The 24,674-nt window shown below is 41.7% G+C and overlaps 2 protein-coding genes across 4 annotated transcripts in view; both read right to left on the bottom strand.

Moving 5' to 3' along the window:
* Nucleotides 1-1,070: 1,070 nt before the first annotated feature.
* LOC137193386 (SUN domain-containing protein 3-like) lies at nucleotides 1,071-5,404 on the bottom strand. Its single transcript, XM_067604627.1, has 10 exons — nucleotides 5,330-5,404; nucleotides 3,965-4,085; nucleotides 3,467-3,594; nucleotides 3,291-3,353; nucleotides 3,112-3,185; nucleotides 2,784-2,970; nucleotides 2,545-2,660; nucleotides 2,261-2,437; nucleotides 2,028-2,117; nucleotides 1,071-1,232 (listed from the first exon to the last, which is right to left on the bottom strand). Exons 2-10 carry the CDS (start codon nucleotides 4,051-4,053, stop codon nucleotides 1,104-1,106), a joined length of 1,053 nt encoding a protein of 350 aa, XP_067460728.1. The 5' UTR covers nucleotides 4,054-4,085; nucleotides 5,330-5,404; the 3' UTR covers nucleotides 1,071-1,103.
* A 643-nt stretch (nucleotides 5,405-6,047) lies between these two features.
* The window catches only part of dpydb (dihydropyrimidine dehydrogenase b), a 29,278-nt gene continuing 10,651 nt past the window's right edge, over nucleotides 6,048-24,674 (bottom strand). For all 3 annotated transcript variants that reach the window (XM_067604902.1, XM_067604903.1, XM_067604904.1), the window contains exons 10-26: nucleotides 16,311-16,418; nucleotides 15,916-16,085; nucleotides 15,614-15,824; nucleotides 14,587-14,771; nucleotides 13,769-13,984; nucleotides 13,283-13,447; nucleotides 12,909-12,977; nucleotides 12,683-12,766; nucleotides 12,340-12,460; nucleotides 12,036-12,155; nucleotides 11,300-11,442; nucleotides 10,802-10,856; nucleotides 10,597-10,718; nucleotides 9,091-9,240; nucleotides 8,882-8,944; nucleotides 8,480-8,557; nucleotides 6,048-7,924 (exon numbers count right to left, since the gene is read on the bottom strand). In XM_067604902.1, coding sequence (XP_067461003.1) covers nucleotides 7,760-7,924; nucleotides 8,480-8,557; nucleotides 8,882-8,944; nucleotides 9,091-9,240; nucleotides 10,597-10,718; nucleotides 10,802-10,856; nucleotides 11,300-11,442; nucleotides 12,036-12,155; nucleotides 12,340-12,460; nucleotides 12,683-12,766; nucleotides 12,909-12,977; nucleotides 13,283-13,447; nucleotides 13,769-13,984; nucleotides 14,587-14,771; nucleotides 15,614-15,824; nucleotides 15,916-16,085; nucleotides 16,311-16,418 — 2,225 coding nt within the window. In that variant the 3' untranslated portion in view covers nucleotides 6,048-7,759. The remainder of the gene's footprint in view (nucleotides 7,925-8,479; nucleotides 8,558-8,881; nucleotides 8,945-9,090; nucleotides 9,241-10,596; nucleotides 10,719-10,801; nucleotides 10,857-11,299; nucleotides 11,443-12,035; nucleotides 12,156-12,339; nucleotides 12,461-12,682; nucleotides 12,767-12,908; nucleotides 12,978-13,282; nucleotides 13,448-13,768; nucleotides 13,985-14,586; nucleotides 14,772-15,613; nucleotides 15,825-15,915; nucleotides 16,086-16,310; nucleotides 16,419-24,674) is intronic.

The following is a 24,674-nucleotide window of genomic DNA, read 5'->3' as shown; positions in this document are numbered from 1 at the left end:
GTGCCATTTGGTAAATTTAGGATTGCATTTATAGCAAAACTATGCATCCCTATTTTCTTGCTTACAGAATTTTTCTTGCATGCATACTCAAATCCTAAAATCAGACAAGGACAGATTGTGGATGCAAAGTAAGTTTTGATATCAAGCAAGAACAGGTTACTCAATGCTGCTACACTGCAAGAGGAATTGTCAGTGGATGAAAGCAAACAATATGGCTATCTTTGCTTGATATTGATAGCTTTTGGGGAAAGAAATTCTCACATTGTCAAATGTTCAGCATCTGCCAAATAATCTGGAAAAAAATGCTGAAAGCAGATCAAACACTGAGATCGTGTTTTATCTGTTTCATGGGTATCTTTTAAGCTCACGTTCCTGTAACATGTGAAAGGTTTTACATGCAAAACAAACACTAAGCTCATAAAATATAAGCCAAAGTTTAAACTAGCCATTAGCCACTAGCCCGTAGTATATAGAGTAGTTACACATGATCACAACTCCAGTTTAACTGCAGTGGTGATATAAACATTACGGGAGGATATAGGAAGTTTTATGTTAATAGTTTTCTAACGCAAATGTGTACAAAAATAAATTTTACGATATCCTTTTCAATAAAAAATAGACTAATAGGTTGTATTATATAAATAGGTTATTTCATTGCAAATGTATGGTGATAAAGTGATGTTTTATGCAAATTCTGGTATCATCATAAACTTAAAATTTTTCAGCCACTCTATCAAACATCATCCTTGGTTCAGTTTTTAATTCCTACATCATAATAACACAACCGTACACATGAAGTTGTGAGACTTACATCTATTCCAAATTCATGACACATTCCAATACAACATCAATTTACAATATATACTGTATATATATATACTGTATACACGTATATACATATTACTGTATGTATTTTGATAGTTATGGATATTCATTTTTTAAAACATTCCTTAGTTCCTAGCTCCTTCTTTATTCAGTGGCTTTCTCTTGATTGAAAGTCATTGAAATGACTGCTGACTCTGACTCATGATGCTACAGCAATTAATTGTAGGAGACACTGACAATAAAGCTTTCTTGAATCTCTTTTATTGTCTTTTTACTCTTTAAGGAGTTACAGACATCAGTGGCATTTTCCCGTGGACCCTGAAGTTGTAAACACAGGTGTACTCTGGATGGCCCCAGTTGCTCTCAATCTGCAACTTCACAAATCTGAAGACGCCTTTTGTATGATCCTGATGAGAGAGACAAGGTAGAAAAGATTTGAGAGAGTTGGTTGGGTGGTCACACAGGGATAACTAACAAGAATTAGAAGATGTAAAATCGGGAATGTGATGAATAAAAAAAGGAAAAGGAATCATGAGATGAAGTGTAGAGTAGGGTTGTAATGGTAGGCTACATGTATTTGTCCTCAACTGTTTTATACAGGGCATTTGGTTCGATACATGACTTTGCCAAGTTCAATATCTCCTTTGGACCAAATACCAGTCAAACATGCCTGAGGAAAGAGGCCTCGTTTATGAGTTATTGACATGTTCATCACTCTTAAGTGCCCTCTGGAAACACGTCCGTTGTCATTTCTGTAAAGTGTTGTGTTTTGGTATTTGCAGTACGTTTTCTAAATGCTGCGCATGTGTTGTCAAATTGATGGGGACATTTTCTTTATTTGCTTGTGTTTTGTGTATTTGCATGTGTTTTCTGAAATTGCAGTGCATTTCCCCTTGTCGGCCACCGTATAGACGACTTCATCCTGCTAACTATTTCACTGATGGCATCTTCTTACATCATATCAAAGGATGACATCAAAGATGGAGGCCCATGGGCTACTATTTGCAACGGTATAACCCAAATGTATCTATTGAGTATATTGGAGTACCTTTAAACCTCTAGTGAAGAGTGAGTGAAAGTCAGTTTGTGGGTGATTTTGCTTTTTAATAGTAAAAGTATAAAGGCAAATTGTGACTCTGTTGGCTTTCCATATTTGAGCAAGTGACTGGATTAAAACATGCTTGTGCAGGTGTGATACTCACAGGGAGCTTGAAGGTCTGTAATGACTCCCCATTTGGATCATATACAAAGGTTCCCAGTCGAGTCGTTTCACCATTTGCTGTCTTTATTCCCTGACAGAGACAGAGAGAGAGAGAGAAGGAGAGAGAGAGAAACATGCCATTGAACAGCTTGTTGTTCTCTTTGTGTGTAATGGTGAAAAACTGTGCTGCATCAGTGATGGCTCAAGTGAAATTATGTCAAATCTGTGACTTACATAGACAGAAAACTCCCTTGGAGCGCTGTAAGCAAAGCCAGCAGTGGACTGCAAGCTTGAAATGTGACCCAGTGTCACATGGGTGATGGTGACTGGGTGTGACAAGGAAATCAACAAATGTCCACGTCTTCCTGCAAAGGCCCAGCAGTGACCGGGAGTCAGAGGTGAGGAGTGTCCCTGTGGAGACGAGACGGAGAGCCGACAGAGGAGTGAAAAGGAGAATCTAGAAGAAGGTTTTGTACGTTTGCATTGTATGTGTGGGTGTGCGTGTGTGTGTTTCCTACCTGGATGACAGTCCGAGGGTTTGCAGGTGGATACCACAAAGGTATTCCCCAAAATGTCACCAGTGGTGGCTGGGTGTAATATGTTTGTGAGGTAAGATGGTGAAGGACGTTGGCACCTGCACAAAAACATACATCATTCACACGCAGAGACGGTTAGAAATCTTAGGACCACAGGGATCCACATTAAAGCACAAGAGTAAACTATAATCTGACACATCATAATGAGGAAGATGACTTACCCTGCGATTCCAGAGCAAAATTTGGCATAGTGTCTGCCACAGGAAGAAGCTTTTTCGTCAGACCGAACAGCTCATCCTGCAGCTCTTTTAGCTGCATCTGCATCATCTTAACATCAACTCCGGCCATGTCGTCCTGCAGCTTTGTCAGCTGCGCCTGCATCTTCCCCAAATCATTTCCAGCCCAGCCCTACAAGTCAAAAGAGATCTGTTTATTAGTGGGGAGGCGTGTAAGGTGACTTGAGCTACAAGGTGATAGGAATTTTCATGTCGCAGAAAAAAACGCCTGTTTTTAAAAGGAGAAGTCAAGTTACTACGAGTGTTACTGTACCATGTTCTCCAGCCATCCTGAACTCTGATTGACACCGGTCCTGCTTGAATCATACATTATGTACGAACATCCTCCTGGATAGAGAGACACAAAAATCCAGTCGAGATATGTATTGTATGAAAATAAGCCGTGACAGTCCAACAAAGCTGGTGTACTAGAGATGATTCTTAATGAATTACCAAAACACATTAGGATGATGAAGAGGAGGCCGGCAACAGTTTTGGGGCTAAACCTCGTCCAGACTACACAGAGAAAGAGAGGATGTTTAGAGTTTCATAACAGAGAGAAGATATATTGAGAACTAACTTCTATGTCATTTCAGCAGGTGTGTTTTCAGGTGAGTTTATTTCCTTACAACTGTTTTTGTCCCCCCCATCCTGGGGCAGCAGGTGGTCAACGTCGTCAGCAAGGGGAGATGGGCTTGTTTTTTTAGGGACCGTGCCGGCACCAGAACGGCGACGACCCCTCTTCCTCCGAAAGACCCTTTAAGATGCAATGAAATGAGAAAGACTGAGATGTGAATATCTATAGATAAGAACAAGAGTAAGTACTGTAGCAATACCACACTATAAAACTACTCCATTACAAGTAAAAAGTTGGTCAGAGAAGGGACTTAGTATAATTATATATATATAGTATGATTACAGTATGTTGGCTGTGTTTTGTGTGCAAAATTGAATGTGTAAAGTAACTATAATAGCCAGATAAATTATAGTGGAGAAAAAAGAACAATGTATCCCTTTGAAATGCAGTTGAGTGGTATAAAGTAGCATCCAACAGAAATACTAAGTTATGATACTGTAAGCAATACAGAATTGTACTCACACACACGCGCACACACACGTCAGTTTACCTGAATGGGGTCTCCTTGTAATTAAGCCGAGGCTCTTCCTCCTTGTCATAGTATCCCATTGAAAGCAAGCGACAGCTTTGCCATGCCATGACTGAAAAGTGATGGACTGGAGCAACCAGTGCTGGAAGAAAGACCTTTACTGATTAAAACTACCAGCACCATGATGGAAACATACATGTAGCCTAATTAAAATCCTTTTATTAAGCCTTGCCTTGTGTTTGGTACCAGTTAACAAGTGTCACCCTTAAAATGTATCAAAAAGTGTTCATTAAATGTATTCAGAATTAGACTAATTAAATATTGCATACACCTCAGTAGGACCAGCCCACACTCTGGATTACAAACTCGGCAAAATAAGCAAGTGTCCTGGGGCCCAGAAGACTTTTCTGTAATTTTATTAATTACAACTTTGTTTGGGAATATGCAACAGTAGCACAACATGGACATAAGCCCCCGTGTCAAGATCTAGTTTTAATATCATTATTATTGCACTCAGTACTGTGCTTACATGATGCATATTGCTTAATAAAGTTACCAGGCTACTATTCCAGCAGCAGGTGTACAGGTTAGTTTCTGGGACTCCAGAAAAATACAGTTAAACTGCTTTGTGTAATCTGCTGTCTGCTCTGCACCTGCTACATATTTTAAGGCAACACAGCACATACACAATGCACAGATAGTGGGAGGATGTGGGGGCAGGGGAGGTGGGGTAATAGGGGCCCACAGCTTAATATTGTCCTGGAGCTACCAAACAGGTTGATTTAGCCCTGCTGACCCTAAATGTCCTTCTAAAACATAGCAAATGCATTTTTAGTGAGAATGAGGTGAAATCAACTAGTTAGTTTGTCTAATTTTCTGTATCTATTATATGTATTCTTCTTATCTTTTTTTCCTATTTTTCCACAGTGGATTACAGGTCTGCAATAAAATGAATTGTAATATTTCAGACTGAGTAGAAAAAATAAATGAAAGGAAATACACAAAGCCACATTATCACAAAACAATTATTTCACCTTTATGTCCACTAGCACTACTTAATTCACAGAACTGAACAAAATAATTTCAAACCACTACAATCATCTGGCTGCCTTTTCAAAGCTGCATTTATGTTTTGAAGAGTTATATGCCAACCAACCAAAACCCTCTCCCAACCAGATTCTATTCATTTCTTCACCATTTTATCTCTTATTTTGTAACATTTGTTGAAAGCTTTTTTTTTCATCTTTGGCTGTGTTGGTAGGAAACTAACTGATCTATCAATACTGGTCATATTATGTGTGAAAAGAGTCAAGATACAATTGTTCCAAATCATCAAACACCATGTTCACAATGTAATCTGTGTGAAGCAGCCTGATAACTACTCACCTGTTTACTCTGATGAGAAAGGACACACTAAACTGTGGATGAACTGAGTTCTTCACAGTGTGAAATGATTCCAAGCAACATAACTGTCCCATTCTGTTTATGTCATCAGTAGAAGCAGAATGGAGACACAGAACTGTAAACATTCTGATAACAGTGAAGGAACTCGGTGCATTTAATTAAATACTGTACTACCAAAGTACTTCTATTATAATTATAGTGACTCTGTAGATTCAGATTTTACACATAAAATATATGATCAACTTATAAAACATTGAGCAACATTACAGATTAAAAGATAAAGTATATAAAGTGTTTAAAATTAGCATCATGTTGACCAGTTACTATAAATGCTGCTTAATCAGTCAATGTAGCTATTATTTTACTTCAGCATCAAAAGAGTATAAGTACTCATTATGCAGAATGGAGGACATGCGAAAGATTTCACTGACCCCCAACAAGTTTTCCCTTGTGATAGCCCACAGCTAATCTATAAAGTCTGAGTAAATGATTTAATACATATTAGTAATATATAGTGTTTTTTCATTAGGGTATAGCTTACTTTTAGGGTTTGGATTTGTATACTTCTATCATTGTCAGACCAGCCAGTACAACACTGAAATGTGGCAGAGACATGTCCTTCTACTCAACTCCTGCTCATACTTGAGTCTGTTTCTTGCACAAACAAACAAACAAACAAAAAATAACATCTTAGTCTGTCTTCTAGTGTACAGATGGTTTGGAAACCTTTATTGAAATCATTGGCCATTACAAGCTTGCATTTCATTTTGCATTAATACATTAAACATTAAACAGCAAATATCCATTTAATTTGAATATCAAATAAAATATTAGACGTTTACAGAGGAAGAACAAATCCGAATCTGCAATTAAAAATCTAAAAGTCAAATAAAAAGTCAAATCTACTGTTAAATCATTGACAAAGTTACTATGATACCATTATTGTGATCCTTGACCTTAAAAGGTTGGCTGACTTTTTCTCCTCTGGTATTATTGGAGCTAATCTTTCTTAAAATGATTAACTATTTCCACCATCCAAATGATTGGCATTTATGGCAATGACCTGTCAATGTTTACAATGGTTATACATGTAGCTGATTTATTAGTAGTATTACATGTGGCACTTTTAACTGTAGGAGGTTAGTGCAAGGCCGGCTGAGTATAGTCAAAGCGGAATTGTAGTATATAGTATAGTATACTAATAGCAGGAATTATTCATTACACACAACTCTTGTGCCTTTTTCTATAGATTTTAACAGGACTTGAAAATAATCCCTTCATTTTCTGCTATAGCATATTCCTCAGTCTCTGTGTGGAAACAAGTAAAACAATTTTGTTAACAAAAAACAGATTTGAACCACAGGCAATTCTAAAACTGTGCATACCTGCTGACAAGGTTTAACAACCATACACACTGTACATACAGACGTGGCTGAAAATATTGGTCCCCTTCCACCTTTTTTTAAAAAAAACTAAATTTTCTCTGTATTAAGTTGAAACTGCTTTTTGATGTATGTTTGGAGTCATTATCCTGCTGGAAGCTTTCTGACACTGGGCTGTATGTTTAGCTCCAAAATGCCTTGATAGTCTTCTGATTTCAGGCCCCCAGTGCCTGAGGCAACAAAGCAACAACAAAACATCACTGAAACTCCTCCATGTTTCAAAGTAGGCATAGTGTTATTTTCTTTGAAGGTTTCATTTTTTCTTCTGTAAACAGGGTTGATGGGATTTACCAAAAAGCTCCAATTTTGTTTCATCTGTCCAAAGCACATTCTCTCAGAAGGACTGTGTGCGTTTTCGGAAAAGTCCAGACTGGCTTTTTTGTGTTTTCCTCTTAGAAGTGGGGTCTTCCTGGGTCTTCTATCATGGAGCCCATTCTCATTCAGACAGTGACGGATGCTGTGACTTGAAACTGATGTACCTTGAACTTGACGATCAGCTTGAATCTGTATTGAAGTTTTCTTTGGTTCTTTCTCAACCATTCAAGCAATCCTTCCTTCTAAAGGGTACCAATAATTTTGCCCAGGCCATATCTTTTAATTTCAACACTTCAGAGTGAATGGTGCATTATTTTAATAAAATGCAAGAGTACCAATAATTTCAGCCACATCTGCAGTACAGTCTTAGCTAGTACCAACACAGACAAACCAAAAGGAATTCCTTACTTGTGCTGCATTCATGTTCATGGAATAAACCACTGAAACAACTGCACTCCCTGAGGAGTCCATGACAGCTGAGAGGTGAGGCAAATGTTTCCTAAAGAAAAGGCTGTAATTTCATTATTTGAATTTCAAATTTAGTTGGATTCAGCTAATTTCAGTCAGTTCATAGATAAATGTTAACAGTAAGCAGCAAGCCTATTTCACTGTGACACAAAGGCAAAAAGTTTTGAAGTGAGTTTTGACTTTTCCTTTAGCAGACAGGACTAATGGGCACACCCCTCTTGGGGTGATAGGGCGTTGTCCTGGTAACCATCTTGATGCAGTCTATGATTGGACATACGCTGAAGCACAGAGTGCAGCCCGTACAGGTGTCAGTGACGAAGGGAAGGTGGGTCTCTGGGTCGAACTTTATGGCCTGGTGAGACAACAAGCAAGTCTGGGGGTTATATGAAGTGAAAAGGAGAGCAATCTAACCATGTTTTATTCTATTTTAATTTGCCTTTTTTTAAGTGCACAATCTGCATCAATCTTTTCTAAAATCACGGCAAAGACTCTATATGGTAATTGTGAAAATTCAAGAAAAACTCATTCAAACATAGCTGAGGATCTTGGAAAAACATGGTGGCTGATGCCGTGGATTCAATTAGAGATGCAGAGAGCAAAATTATACATGTGTATTATAATACACCAGTCAAACTGCAAAAAATGGGACAAATGGATGATCATGGATGATAATAACTGAAGTTACTCAAGTTAAATTGCAAGGACTAATCATTAACAAGGGAAGTTTTAGGAAGTTTGGTATTATTTTTTAATGTATATAAAGAAAGAAACTTAACACAAAGTAAATATTCCCACTATTTTACTGTTTTTACTACCCATATGTGCTGTATTTATATGGTACTTTGTCTTAGTTGATTTCAAGTAATATGTTGTAGTCACATTACAGGACGAATGCAGACAGATGTACCTGATATCCCGAGTCATTGCAGGTCATGTAACATTTACCGCAGTTGATACACATCTCTTCATCTATCAGAGCCTGGACCTGAGGACACAGGGAAGCACGGTGATTATAATCAGTTTATCTTAAAAGTATCCGTGACCTTTCATATGTATAAATGCCTGTTGGTGTTACTAGTTTATATTCTGATTGTATGCAAGAAAAAAAGCTATATATTCTGCTGACTATAGATGATTACCACATCAGTATCTTACACATTTTTATTTAATGATCATGAAATTACAGTTTGGGTGATGTCAATACTTATGGTCTCTGGTCTTGCATTCATTTTAGAGCCAGCAATCTCATTTCAAATGTACCTGTATAATCAAGAAAATGCCTGCAATGTGTGAGAAAATAATATGTTACCTGCTCTGTGTTGTTAAGTTCCTGGTATGCTCCAATGTGGCGCAGCGCTCTGGCTATCACATCCTACAAACACACATCACCACATATACACATACACACAGTGTGAACAAAGCACAGATATTTACTTGGTTAGAAACTCACTTCATGGAACAAAGCATAATACATCGTGAGAGAGAGAGAGAGCAAGACAGAGAGAGAGAGAGTGACACCTTGACAGCAGGAACAGGTTTTTTGGGTGTGTTGGCCTGGATGGTGTTGGTGTCCTTCACATCAGTGTCATTGGCGACTCTGAGGCGTTTCTTGTACTCTGATATGGCTTCTGTCTTCTGCTTGAGGTATGGACCAAAGCTAGGGAGACTCTATACACACACACACACACATACACACACACACAAAATGCACACACATCAACCAATCAGAGGAAACATTAGTTAAATGTTCAGTTAAGTGGTTGTGCCAGTGTATTCAGTAACAACAATGTAGTATGTACAGTAGTAGAAGACTAGTGGAAATTAGGAAACAGTTGCAGTAGTTTAAAGTCTTCTTTCACACGATATGTGTTTTGCTTATTGTTCTTTCACTTCAGTGTTTGAGCTTCACTGTGCAGAATGATGCAGAGTTTGACACTGGACGGGTGTTTTCACATTCGTCCGCTGCAGGAGGAAAGTTTCTCTGCTCTCACCTTAAATCTGAGTTTAAAGGATAGATTCACAATTTTTCAAGTCTTCCTTAAAACAACAGTCAGTTGCCTAAATGAGCACTCTTGTTCCTCCAGTTCATACTGGCTGTTAAAAGATCCCCTTCAAATTCAATGTATGTGGTGGAGGCAAAAATCCACAGTGTGTCCACACAGTCATTTTGTACATTTGTGCAAAAATGCATTTAAAAGTTGATGTGAAGCTTATATGAGGCTTCATCAGTCTGAGTTAGTCATATCAAGTGGATATCTGACACATTTACACTCTTTTTAGCATCAAATTCCCTCTTTGTGTTTCCTCAGACAGTGTTTCCCTGTTGAGCTGTGGTGGAAGTATAGTAACAGAAAGAGGGACTTTGGCACTAAAAAGACTGTAATGTTGAAAGAAGCTGAAGCTTCATATTAGCTTCAGATAAACTTTTAAATACATTTTTACACAGAAGGAGGACTGTGGATTTTGTCCCCCATCACTTACATTGTAAGTGCATCATGAAGGGATCTTCTAATGGTCAGTATGACCAGGAGGAATGATTACAGCAAGAAAAACATGTTTCAATGTTCATTTGGGCTCCTGACTGTTGTTTTAAGACAGACTTGAAAAACTGTGAGCCCGTCCTTTAAGGCGTGATTTGTGACACAGGTCTCCTATGCACTGACAATGGACTTTTTAGTAAACTAGGAGACATCTAGTGTGTAGTAGTTAAACTTTTGAAATGGAGAATATTTGCATATTCATCAGCTCTGGATTTTTCAATAAGGGAGAAAGAGTAGATGTAATTTTAAGGATTAATAAGGCAATTGAGTAATTTTTGTGTGGATAAACCATATTAGACACAAATTATTATTCAAAGCAGAGTGATTTTATATGTCTTAAAACATGTCTGAAGGGGGTCTTTAAGTTCTAATACAAGGAGAGGTGGCAGATATTGAGGGGGTAGCAGTAGAGTGGCTATAAACATTTTCAGGAAAAAGATGTAAATATTCACAATAACACTAGTAGTATTATATGTAGCAATACCTGGCCGACCAGTTCTTCCAGTCTGAGAACTGGTTTTCCCTTCTGGTGTTTCTCTGTTGGAGGAGACTGGCCGTCCCAGTCCTTCAGCTCCAAGCTCTTCAGGTACAACAAGGTCTTCAGACCTGAACATATGTGACATACGGTAAGAACACCTCAAAGCAGTAGCAGAACAGTACATTTATAGAAACACAGTTATTGTACATACCAACACAGTAATCCTCAATCACTGTGAAGTCCTGGTTCTGAACAGCACTACACACCTATGAAATCAGACAACAGAGAGACAGACAGATGGACCAGTTTAAGAATTTATATATTATATAAACACATCTCATGGCTGCTTCTGATCCTCAAATTGGTCTATTAAATTCATCTTTTATAATCGGAAAATCACTTTAATTTGCGGTTTAAAGCTTTTTTGAATTTTCTTTTCTCACCTACAGTAGCTTACATTGAAGTGAGGGGGTAAGAGAACGTCTCACTTTAAAAACTTATCAGTGCAGGGTGCCCACTGCTAAAACAAAATATTCACTATAGAGTTTGTTCGTGGATTTGTTCTCAGGATTTAAAGGACAGTATGAACCTTATTGGATCATTTAAAGTCCCCCTGAGTATTTTTATATGTCTTAAACATGTTTATGATATCTCATTTTCAATAAGCGAGTGAGTGACACCTGTTAGGTGTAGTAAATAATATTATCACCTGTAACACTGAGGCCCCGGCATGAAGAAACTGTAGTCCAGACTCTGCTGAGTCGATACCACCAGTGGCCAGAATTGGGAAACCAGGAAGTGCTCTGCCGATGGCCGATACTGCTCTGAGAGCGATGGGTCTGATGGCGTTACCTGCACACATGGTAAATATTACTAAGTGCTTGGAAGCAGCAACTCACCAAGAGCTTGCTCAGTGTTTACATGGGGTGTCACTTTAATACTTTAAAAAGTCTGTCTGGCTAGTGTGTGTGTCTGTGTGTAAATTTGCGTGCGCAGTATGTGTGTTAGTTTGTTGTCATTCTGTATTGATAATATGTGTCACTATCTACTGTCAAAACATGATTACAATTACACTTATCAAGCTGATTTTATTCATCACGAAGAGTATTAGCCTGAATGTGGTCGTAAAAATAGAATAAATAAACAAACAGTGGCCATGATGATGTCCTCCTGGTTGCCTCAGCTTGGGCTTTGCAAGAGATTACAATGAAAGACGCTATTAAGTTGCATTATGGGAAATGTAGGATCCAGTGTTTTTGGAGCTTCATCCAAATTAGGGACTAAAAATCAGGCCTCTGCTGCTTTCATTTTGACCATTCTCTTTTTAGTCCGTCTTCTGTGAACCCCCAAAGTTCAATAGAAGTGCAATACCAAATCCCTCTTCTACCTTTTAGAACTACTACAGGGGGTTGCGTATGTGATTGTATGTTTGCGTGTGTCCTCACCGGACACCCCTCCATATGTGGTACGTTTGCCCGCTCCAACACTCGGCCAGGGTGAGCCGTCAGCCTTCAGTCCCATCATGCCTGAGACTGTGTTGGTGGCTGTTACTCCATCTGCTCCTCCTGTAAAACAGCACAACAGTAACAACAATCAACATGTGTGTGGATGTCTGTAGATGTTCATTATATACACATATTGTCAAATTGAAATCATTTGTACTATGCAACGTAAAATGATGTAATAACTTACAGTGGCAGAAATGATACGGAGGAAACAGTGGGAGAGATATTAGTTAAGTGTGTTTACCTTCATGGGCAGCTTTGGCAATGTCAACAATGTTGGTAACATTCGGTGTCAGTTTGGCAAAGAACGGAATGGAAATGGCGGCACGCACCCAACGACAGATATTTCGCACCAACTCCGGATCCTAATGACGAACACACACATAAAAAAAAACACCAACACACCAATACACAATTTAGCAAGTCTAACTGCTTGAGAGATTATGCTAGATGGTATCATTCATGGCAGGACAGGATGTTGAAGATTGTATACGGTATGTTGATGTATACTGTATGCTTCTGACAAGTAAATCTATGTGCACAAACTGTAGGTCACAGTATGTGTGTGTGTGTGTGTGTGTGTGTACCTGTCCACAGGCCAGTCCCATGCCTCTCTCTCCCATCCCGTGGGGACAGGACAAGTTCAGCTCCAATGCATCTGCTCCTGATTCCTAAAACACACAGATTTCTCTCATTTTTACTTTCCCAAACTACACAGGTATAATCTGTGTATGTGTATATGGTGATCACACCATAGTTGGACTGTGTACATTATGTTAAGAGTGAAGCTTATCATGATGGCATTTTTCTCACCTCAGCCATCTTGGCCAGTTCTGTCCAGTCCTCCTTGTTATAACTACACATTATGCTGGAGATCACCACCTGACAGAAAGACAGAGATTTTTTCTAATGCTCATCATTTTCTTGTCCTCTTAAAAGAAACGCAAATCCCCAACAACTGACAATTTTGTCAAAACAGGAGAATTTATTTTAGATTAGACAAACAGTTCCACGCATTACCTAAATATCTGCATCTTACTTTGAAATAGAAACACTGCCAATCATCAAAAGTGAAGAATAGTATCTGTTATTGTGCTTTCGCATGTTCTCATCAACCAGATCCATTTTCTGTCAAAGCAAAAAGTGATCTTATTGGATCACGTGAGGTGATGGGACGAGAGACTTACATTGTTGGGGAAGTCTCTCTTCAGCTCTGCAACTGACTGACACCAGTAGGCTGCTGTCTTCTCACTGATGAGCTCAATGTTGAGGAACGAGCCCTGACCTGGTCCATACAGATGACCCGAGGTGGTGCCACGCACAATACGAGGAGACACGTTGGTCACCAGGTCCTGCAGGGATACAAAGAAATAGTGGCCATTCAGGTCACATAAAATACTCTCCAACAGACATATTGGAGTTTTATAACTCTTCCTAACAACAGATGCAAATAAGGGATTGCTTTTTCTAAACTCAGCTGTCTGAACCAAGTGCTTCCTGTGGCTGAGAGGTGCTGGTGTTTTTCTTCTGTTACTAGACCTATTCATCTCGCAAATATTTGTTTTTAATATGCTTCGTTGACATTTATTGGGCCAAGCAAAGCTCCAAAAAAATATTTGTGTGCACTTTACTGACTTGAGTGTGTGTGTGTGTGTGTGTGTGTGTGTGTGTACCTTATTCAGTCCAAACGTCTTGGTCAGAGCGAAGCCCCAACCTTGTTCAAAAGCTCTTCTGATCATAGCTGTACTGGTGGTGGGAGGAGCAGAGGCCAGGCCAAATGGGTTGGGAAACTTTATTCCACAAACCTCAACACTGATGTCCACCTGGTCTATAGCACTGTAGAACAACGGCAGCTTGGGAACTTTGTCCACTTGCTTTCCATACAGGGACTGCAGAGGGAAGGGAGAGGACATCATTGATATTACATTTTAAGAAGCTGAGCCTGAGGTGAATACTCTTAGATCTGTCTCTGTGTCCAAAAGCCAAGCTCCATTATTCATGAATGTGGTAGAGTTTATAAGAAATAAAATCGCTCTGCTCTTTATGTGATGCATTCATGTGCACCTGTGAAGCTCTGAACATCCCAAACTTAATAGTCAGCCACTGAACAGCACATTCATGAACTGTGTTGACAGAGAAACAAATGTGTAAATCACACAAGAAGAAAATATGATCTACAGAATAATCCATTAAACAGTCTTCTGCCAACTGCCAAGTCTTAAAAGTCATAGTTCCTACTGCACATGAACATACCACAGCGTAGCATATGTAAAGCATGCAGACAGAGCTTCCTACAGCAAATCAAATGGGATAAAGCATCTGTACACAATGGTATGATGTATACTGTGTTAGGCTTGTGCGTTAATTCAGTCACAAATGGGGGAGAAGAGTGCAGGTTTTTCCAAGTTAAGACATCTTAAGAATGAGCCCTGAATGTTAAAGATGTGGCAAAAGTTTGAAGCAGAGATTAATCTTGGCAGTTCAGATTTACCTGCATGTATGTGTGAATATGCCATGAGGCCTGTTTGCCGTCATTCACTGATTCCACTGAGGTGTTTGCCAAACCAGCGATGTCTCCTCCTGCAAACACCCAGGGCTCACTGGTCTGCATGGTGTCTGTGTTGATCTCTGGAGTACCCCAGCGGGTCAGCTTTACAGGAGCCATGGCCTCAATCACTACACGCAGACAAAATATGGATCAGCTATAAGGCAACTGTAAACATGTCAACGCACATCCTAACACAACCCTAACCTACTGTGTCAACCTGGCCTGCTAGAAATTATGTTTTGTATATTACTAAATTGTTTTCCAAATTTTGTTGTGGTGGCAAATGTAATCACTGACTGGATTATGTTCAGAGGCTACATAGAAAACCTTTGTGAAGTGGAGGTGGGTAGATTAATCAGATGTATTTTCTCTTGTAAAACTGAAAAATAGTGTCTGAAAGCACTTCTGATAAACCACAAATCTCACCCTTGTGTCACTTGTCCAAGTTTGTTTGTGTGGAATGGGTTCACTCCTGCCCCTTGTGGCTGACGAGGGAAAAAAACATTTTGTTTCCATCCTTCAGCCACAGGGGGCAGTAATGAGCCCATTACAACATGGCACAATAGAATGAGGCAAAGACGGCGCCACACACAAAAACTTAATTGGACAAGCAATGCAAAAGTGAGATTTATGCTTTATCAGAAGTTTTTTCAAACAGTGTGTTTTAAAATAGATGTGATATATCAGTGGATGTTTTACTGCTATGTTCTCTATCATTATTTGTGCCAGATACATTAATTAACATTTCATCGTCATTTACTAGAAAACATAATTTGTCCATCATTACGCTTCCTAAACATATTTGCTTTTACCAATTAGGTGTATATGAACATAATTTCTAGGAGACAGGGTTGCAACCTGAGCGGTAGCATCAAATAATACAGTAGCGTCAACGTAGCATCAAAATATAGTAATGCACGGCGTGGGGGCTACTAGAGTTTGCATCTTTGTCAGCTGATTGGTTAATTACCTTTCTGTTCGTTGAGCATGGAACCAAAAGCACTGATGATGTAATCAGCTTTCAACCTGACAATTTGGTCCTCATCCTCCAGCCAATCACCTTCCTCAGTCTGCTCGGTGCGACAGAACTGCAACCCGGCAACCCGTCCGTTCTTCATGATGACCTCACGAGGGGACAGGAAGGGCAGGAACTCGCACTGCTCTTCCTTAGCCAGCTCCATCTGACAGATAACACATGTATCCATCAATCCCTCCTCTTACCCACCTGCCAGTATATATATATCCACTAATCCATCTATCATCCATACTTACCTCTTCAGGAACAGCCCTGATGTTGGTGAATCCCTTCCTGAAGCAGACGTAGACTCTCTTGGCTCCGCAGCGGAGAGCTGAGGTGGCGCAGTCGAACGCAGTGTCTCCAGACCCCAAAACTATCACTACTCCTCTTAACTCTGGCAGGGAAGCACGACACTGACACATACCTAGACAGAGTGAGACAGGAACAGAGAGTAAAGTGAGATTGCTTCTGACAAGGAGATTTATTTAGGAAATATATCTTTCACCACTAAAACATTTTTACATTTGAACCAACACACTTCCCGTTAGATTTTCTCATTAATGCCTAGGTAGTTGAAGTGATGTCACCAGCAAAAATGTTGTATGAGTGATTTGCATGTTTGCGTCTGTGTATGTGTGCACTATAGTACCCTTCTTGCTGGCTGAGGCCACCATGGGGAGAAAGTCTTTGGAAGTGAAGAAGCCTTGATCCATGGTTAAACTCTTGAAGATTTCAGCTCTGTTGGCCTGAGGAAGACCTGAAATCACACACACACACACACACACACACACACATTGGAAGAAGAAGAGCGTGGAACAATTTGAACGTATATGACTGTTAAAGGTGCAGTCCAAAAGTTTTAAAAAAATCCATTATGATTTACAAGCTGAAGTCTCACACATACAGTATTTACTGTATGAAACCTTGCATATGTAATGGGTTGGAAATGCCACATGTTAAGTTTTGTATGTAAACAGACACCCCCTAATTTTTTGTTAATTATGTGAACTAATCTAACTCTGTTTATACAGTTTTGACATCAGGTCAATACTCAAAGATGTCAGTAGGCAGCGCTCTAATGCCACTGTGGATACCTGAAGGAGGTCACTCGTATCTGCTCTGCTCATGCGTAGCTCAATATTAAATGAGCATCGGCTAGAGCAAGACGCTAACTTTGGCTCTCTCCCTTATTAATCCACAGGTATGTTAAAACTTGCTTTTCTATGATTAGCTTTGTTTAATAACTAATGTAAATGCATTGGAAATCGTTCTGTGAAGTTGTGACATGGTTTAGAGATGTATTTGAAACGTATTTTTGTTGCTGTATGTTTCGTGGGCGCCGACATTGATAATAGTTACCTCCGTGAATTTCGGTTTTCTACTATTTTGTCAGTGAAAGTTACAGACCTTTGCATGTGGTAACATATGGAAATGTGTTTAAAAGATTGTTTTAGAGTATAAGCCAGTCAGTCGCGAGTTAATGGTAAATAGAGATGCTATATTCAAACCAGTTTCACTTCCGGTCGCTCGTTAACAAGGCAGAGTCGCGCCATTTTGTTAAGAGGTTAAGTGCAAGTGCAAAGGAGTGTTACGCTAATGTTGCAGAAAGGTTTTGTGTACGTCATATCAGTGTAGGATGAGTGTAACTGTGGTGTATGTGTTAAAATAGGAGTGATTGTAGTAATGTCAGTAAAGTAAATGTGTGTTTTGGGTAATATAATTTTTGTGCTGTATATTATATTTTATACATATATTACATTATATTGTAGTTAAGCCTATTCTTATTTATTTAGAAATGTAAGTCATATTTTGAATTTGTGTGAAGTTATGTTTCTTTGACAAAATGTTTTATATTGTTTATTGTGAGTTTGGTTCCAACATTTATTTTATTTCTGTAACATGTTTTGGTGTGAATGTGAAATATGAACCTTGAAGCTGTAGATTTCAGGAAACTGACATAACTGAGAAATATGTACAGTTTTATACTGTTGTGTCAATATTAAATGAGCATCGGCTAGAGCAAGACGCTAACTTTGGCTCTCTCCCTTATTAATCCACAGTCCACAGACCATGTTTTTATCGGCTACACAGTGCACCCTTGCCTGTGTAACCTTTGCTGCCGGTCCAGATTTCCCCTAGGTCTGGCGCCGGTAACAATTGGGGGCTCGTCCGGGATTGGTGCTGCCTGGTGAAGTGAGTGCTGTGACAACGTGAACCTGTGTCCCAAAGCTTCAGGGAAGGCTGCAATCCTGTGCGTCATCCAGAGAGTAGAGGTCACCTGTACAACGTCATCATGGCCACTGTCAACCCACGGCGGGCGCTAATCTACAAGATCCAGAAGAGACTTTGTGATTTGAGTGCGAGTCAGCTGCTGCAAGTTGCAGATTCGATTAATGATGGCAGCATGACTGATCGTGTTGATGAGCCGAGTGAACCAGAACTGTTTGATCTGATTGTTGACTACATCAAGAGTGAGAAGTTGGGAGCCCTGGAGGATGGAGGTATGGCCCAGCTCCTCCACCTTGACGATATGTTGAGTGACCTGGTGGCCACGCAAAGTGAAGCGGTTGGGGTTGCCCAGACGGCGCCTCCTGAGAATGAAGGTTCAACAACCATTCAACAGGGGTGCTCCATTCCACCCCATCGTGAACCCAGCCAGCCAACCACACCTCCAGCTACCCCTACTACAGACATACCCAGACATTCATTGCACATGGACAGAGACATTCATTCACTGCCACCCTCACCACGGAACAGAGATGCACACACTAACCCCTCTACAGAGAACAGAGATCTCCACACATTTCCATCACCTGCCGGAAGAGGCAATGTTATGTTAGCAAGAGACCTTACCACTCCAGCATTAGCCAAGTCACCCACAACAGGTTTTGGTGGTGCTCCTCCTGGTAGGGTGAGTCTATCTTCCAGCATGGGAGATCAGGTACTGAGGTTTAATGATGTTGCAGCTCTGCTTCCGCGCAGAGAATTTAAGCTACATGGTGGCCAAATTTCTGATGTGGGTTCTGATATGTCATACAGTAGCCTTTGTAAACAAATTGATGAAGGTTTGCATGAAGGTTTTACTGAGTCAGAGATAATTCGTACAGTGATTAAGATAACAAAACCTGGTACATTTAGAGAAATGTTGGCTAATAAAGGTGATTTGACTGTTGATGAGCTAAAGCGATTTCTCCGCGCACACATCAGGGACAAAAACAGTACTGAACTTTTCCAAGAGCTAAGTAATGCCAAGCAACAAGACAAAGAGAATCCACAGCAGTTTCTGTACAGGATAATGGGGTTAAAACAGCGTGTTCTGTTTGAGTCACAACAGCCTGGTGCTGAGTTTAGCTATGACAAAAGGCTCGTTCAGGGCACTTTTCTCCACACTCTTTACCAGGGCTTAAATGAAAAAAACAACCATGTCAGACATGACCTCAAGCCACTTCTCACCGACTTGCAGGTTAGTGATGACTTTCTGTTAGACCAGATCACTAAGTCTACGAGCGAGGAAGCTGAAAGACTTAAACGACTTGGCACAGTAAGCAAAACCCGACCAGTGACAGTGAGCACAGCTCAGCTTGACTGTAGTGACTCAGCTAGGCAAGATAAAGTTGACACTCAGCTACAGGCTAACCGTGCTGCTATTCAAGAACTGACTGCACAAGTGTCCTCACTGACCAAACATCTGGCACAGATGGTAAAGCCTGCTGACAGTGTGACACCTGGGGGTCCCTGCTCCACCACAGCTTGTCCTCAGGCGCCAACAACTGATAACAGGGGCAGATGCAATGACTGTGTACAGCAAAGCAAAGTGAGCTGCCCTCACTGCTTTGTTTGTGGCCAAGCTGGACACCGCGCCATTGGCTGTCTCCAAAGGAAACTATCGGGAAACGGAATGAGGTCACTGGTGAGGGGCAACCAGTGACCGTGACAGCTGAGGAGCCCCCAGCACAAGCCAGCCAACCTAAAGCATCCCATCAGTCTAAGGCAGCCAGCCCTGTAAAAGCAAACACACCATGTCAACCACCACCAAGAAAGCGAATAGCACAGCTCATAGGAAAGCGTTGTATGGTGTCCTGTGCTATCAACAAAGTTCCTCTTCAAATGTTGCTCGATTCAGGGGCTCAAGTGACTATGGTAGAGAGAGCGTGGATGGAAAAAGCACTCCCCAACATCCAGATCCAGCCACTCGAAACCCTCCTCCTTGACCAGCCCTTGGACATTGCTGCAGCTAATGGCACAGATGTTCCCTTCGATGGATGGGCAGATGTGGAACTCCAGGTCTGTAGTGAGAACCATGGATGTGTCACCATCCAAGTGCCACTATTAGTCAGCCAAGACAGTCTTAATTGTCCCCTTTTAGGCAGCAATGTCATAGGTGAGATCATTAAAGCAAACCAAGAACAGAGAGGTGAAGCTGATGTTTCTGCGTTATTAAAAGAGGCTTTAAGTATCAGTAACAGTGCAGTGGAAGCGCTAGTTTCAGCTCTCCAGATTTTGACCCCTGATGAAACCACCTTTGAGAGTAGTGTAAGAACAGGCAAGAGAGGTGTAACTATTCCTGCGGGGCAGATTTGTGAGGTGAAGTGCAGAGTCAGGGAATGGCCAAGGGGTGGGACAATGCTTTTTCAACCTGATCTAGCGAGTACCTGTCCTGAGGGATTAGAGCTGTTTCCAGCTTTAGTAGATGTTCCAAGTGGGTCTTCTAAAGTTGTTAAAATCCCCATTCAAAACCCAACAAAACATGATATCTATCTCACAAAGAGAACAGTGTTAGGCACATTGGAGGAAGTTACTGAGGTGAGACCAGTTAATTTGTCCACAGGTAACTCTGAGCCAGTTTTCCCTCCCACTGTAAACACATGTTCAGTTCAGCCAAACACAGATAGGCAAAAACAGCCAAATGGTAGACACAAGACAGCAGACATGACAAAACAGAGATGGCACCCACCTGTTGATGTGTCCCACCTGGAAGAGAGTGAGCAAAAGATAGTCAGAGATATGTTGTACGCAGAGTCAGATGTTTTTGCCAAGGACGATTCTGACATTGGTTGCATCCCAAGCCTGAAACTGAAAATCCACCTAAAGGATGAAACACCAGTCCAGACATCATACAACTCAGTTCCCAAGCCCTTGTACAAAGAGGTTAAGGAATATGTCCAGAACCTGCTCGACCACGGCTGGATCAGGAAGTCTGCCTCTCCCTACTCGTCACCAGTGGTCTGCGTTAGAAAAAAGGACAAGAGCTTACGTTTGTGTGTTGACTTTCGGGGCTTGAACCTCAAAACCATCCCCGATCGCCACCCTCTTCCACGCATCCAAGATTTGCTGGACAACCTTGGGGGCTACTCGTGGTTCTCGATACTCGACCAGGGCAGTGCTTACCACCAGGGCTTCGTCGACGAGAGCTCTAGACACCTGACAGCCTTTAGTACGCCCTGGGGTCTGTACGAGTGGATCCGCCTCCCATTTGGCCTTACCAATGCCCCGGCCGCTTTTCAAAGGTGCATGGAGGGAGTCCTTGATGGTTTAAGGGACGAGTGCTGCTCTCCATACTTGGATGACGTGCTCTGCTTTTCCAAGACCTTTCATGACCACGTTGACGACCTGAGGAAGGTGCTCCACCGGCTGCGGGAGCATGGTGTTAAACTACATCCAAAAAAATGTGAACTATTCAAAAGGCAGGTCAGATATGTAGGGCGTCTAGTGACCAGTGAAGGTGTCCAGATAGACCCTAAAGATCTTGAGGCAGTCTACCATCTGAAGGATAGGGAGCCAAAGAATGTTGGTGAGGTCAGAGCTCTCCTTGGGTTTTTAGGCTATTATAGAACCTTCATACAGGACTTTTCAAGGATAGCCAGGCCCCTGTTTAAGCTCATAGAAAGTCCAAGTGAGTTTAGGCAGGGAGTCACCTCAGCTAGAACAAGAAAGACTAAGCCCAGCAATGGCCAGCTCCCATCCAAGGCACCTGTCCAGTGGACACCAGAACACAGTGCAGTGGTGTCGCGCCTTGTTGACATGCTAACCAGTCCACCCATCTTGGCCTACCCAGATTTTGAGTCGCCCTTCGTCCTTCACACTGACGCATCAAATGAGGGTCTGGGTGCAGTGCTCTATCAGCAGCAGGGAAACAAACTCCGTGTCATTGCTTTTGGCTCCAGATCACTCACACCTGCTGAGAAGAATTATCATCTCCATTCTGGCAAGCTGGAGTTCCTTGCACTGAAGTGGGCGATCTGCGACAAATTTAGAGATTACCTCTATTATGCACCCACCTTCACTGTGTACACGGATAATAATCCCCTCACTTATGTTCTGAGCACAGCCAAGTTGAATGCAGTCGGGCATCGCTGGGTGGGCGAGCTAGCCGATTTCCATTTCACCATCAGATATCGGCCAGGAAAGTCAAACACAGACGCTGACACCCTCTCACGATATCCAGTCCAACTCCATGAACACCTGAAAGAGTACACTGAAATAATGCCCCCAGATGTTATTTCTGCCATCTGGCAGGGGGACAGAGCAATGAGAGACAGTGATGTGCCATGGGTGGCTGCGTTGCAGATGCGCCCTGGTGCCGATGAAACCCCTCATGAAGGCATTCCAGTTATCACCCCAGAAAGTGTAAGGGCAGCTCAAAGGGGAGATGTTCCTATCTGTGAGGTGATAAACCTAAAAAAAAGAGGGTGGAATCCTAATGACAAAGACAAGAGGCAAATGGGACGAGAGACACGCAGACTAATACACGAATGGAACAGACTCATGCTTGACAAGGGAATATTGTACAGGCAGGCAGGACAAAGGAAACAGTTGGTACTCCCCAGTAAGCTTAAGTCGACTGTGCTGAAACACCTGCATGATGATATGGGGCATGTCGGCGCAGACAAAGTCATTCATTTAGCGAGAGAAAGATTTTATTGGCCCTTCATGCAACGCGAAATTGAAGACTACGTCATTCGCCAGTGTCAGTGTCTTAAGCAGAAGCAGCCTTGTATCCCAGAGAGAGCACCAATGGGCTCAATAACAACAAGCGCCCCTTTCGAGCTCATCTCTGTTGACTACCTCCATCTTGAACCGAGTAAAGGTGGCTATGAGTACATTTTAGTCCTAGTAGACCACTTTACTCGTTTTGCACAAGCATACCCAACCAAAAACAAGTCAGGCAGAACAGCAGCCGAAAAGATCTTTTCAGACTTTATTCCACGCTTTGGGTACCCTGAAAAGCTACATCATGACCAGGGCCGTGAGTTTGAGAACAGCCTTTTCCAGAGACTCCAACAACTGTCCGGAATTGCCCACTCTCGAACCACCCCCTATCACCCACAGGGGAATCCCGTCGAGCGTCTGAACAGAACCCTCCTACAGATGCTGCGTACTTTGCACGAGGAAAAGAAAACTGAGTGGAAGGACCATCTACCCCACATAGTCCATGCGTACAACTGTACGAGGCATGAGAGTACAGGCTACTCGCCATTCTTTCTCCTGTATGGCAGAGCACCACGTTTGCCTGTTGATTTGCTTTTCGACTTGAAATCTGAACAAACACCGCAGACCAGACAAGAGTATGCACAGAAATGGGCTTCTCGCATGCAGGAGGCATACAAAATTGCCTCTGATAACAGTGAAAAAAGCTCAGCTAAGGGGAAGAAACAGTACGACCAGCGTGTTAAAGGCATTGTGCTGCAGCCTGGAGATCGGGTGCTTGTCAGAAATCTGTCAGAGAGGGGTGGTCCAGGCAAACTTCGCTCATACTGGGAAAAGAGGATTCATCGTGTTGTTGAAAAGCTTGGAGATGGACCTGTGTACAGAGTTCAGCCAGAAACTGGAGACCGAACTCTACGTGTCCTGCATCGAAACCTTCTGCTACTTGTTAACGATTTGCCCTTGGACCCAGACCAACAGACTCAGTGCACACCCAGAAAAAGACAAAAACGAGGAGAGACACACACAAATAACAGAGAAACAGTAGAACAAGAGTCAGAACATTCTGAGGAAGAGGAGGAATACACATACTGCCTAAGGACTATACCTGTGTATGAGAGGAGGAGAGTCAGACACCCAATGCCTCAGTCTGAACCACACAGTCAACTCAGTGCTGTAGCTCCTGAGTTCCGGCCAGTTGAAAAAGTAACAGAGACAGTTCAGAACCAGCAGCGACATGAACCTGACCCTGTTGCAGTCCCAGATTCAGTGTCCCCACCAACACTGGCTGCTGCCCGACCGACACTGGCTGAGGAACTACAGGAGGAACATGCAACGGATGAGACTGGGGAGGAGGCAGGTTCAGAGGAGCATCAGGACTACAGTGAACATGTCCCCGAGCCCTCAGGAGAGGAAGTGCCACCTGTGAGGAGGTCAACTCGAGCAATGAAGCCTCGAGAAATGCTCACATATGACCACCTTGGGCAGCCTTCATATCAGCCCTGGAGGGCAGGAGCGAACCTGATGTTTGCTTGTGTCCCCTATCCCATGTCATTTTATCCAGCTGTTCCTGAACCTTGCTACTACCCTACCTCAGTATGGACATGTTAGACTTGTGAAAATGTACTCCCTGACTTAAACATACATTCACCTGTACAAATACAGCAGACTGTATACTGACTATTAGACTTTCTAAACTCTTGACAACTACACCTAACTTGTGTTAGTTTGGTTCTAGATGTCCGGAGACATCTCTTAAAGCAGGGGAGAGTGTAATGGGTTGGAAATGCCACATGTTAAGTTTTGTATGTAAACAGACACCCCCTAATTTTTTGTTAATTATGTGAACTAATCTAACTCTGTTTATACAGTTTTGACATCAGGTCAATACTCAAAGATGTCAGTAGGCAGCGCTCTAATGCCACTGTGGATACCTGAAGGAGGTCACTCGTATCTGCTCTGCTCATGCGTAGCTCAATATTAAATGAGCATCGGCTAGAGCAAGACGCTAACTTTGGCTCTCTCCCTTATTAATCCACAGGTATGTTAAAACTTGCTTTTCTATGATTAGCTTTGTTTAATAACTAAT

This window comes from Thunnus thynnus, chromosome 12, assembly GCF_963924715.1.
Source record: "Thunnus thynnus chromosome 12, fThuThy2.1, whole genome shotgun sequence".
In the NCBI taxonomy this organism is placed as follows: domain Eukaryota; kingdom Metazoa; phylum Chordata; class Actinopteri; order Scombriformes; family Scombridae; genus Thunnus; species Thunnus thynnus.
This window is presented reverse-complemented; position numbering and strand designations above follow the sequence as displayed.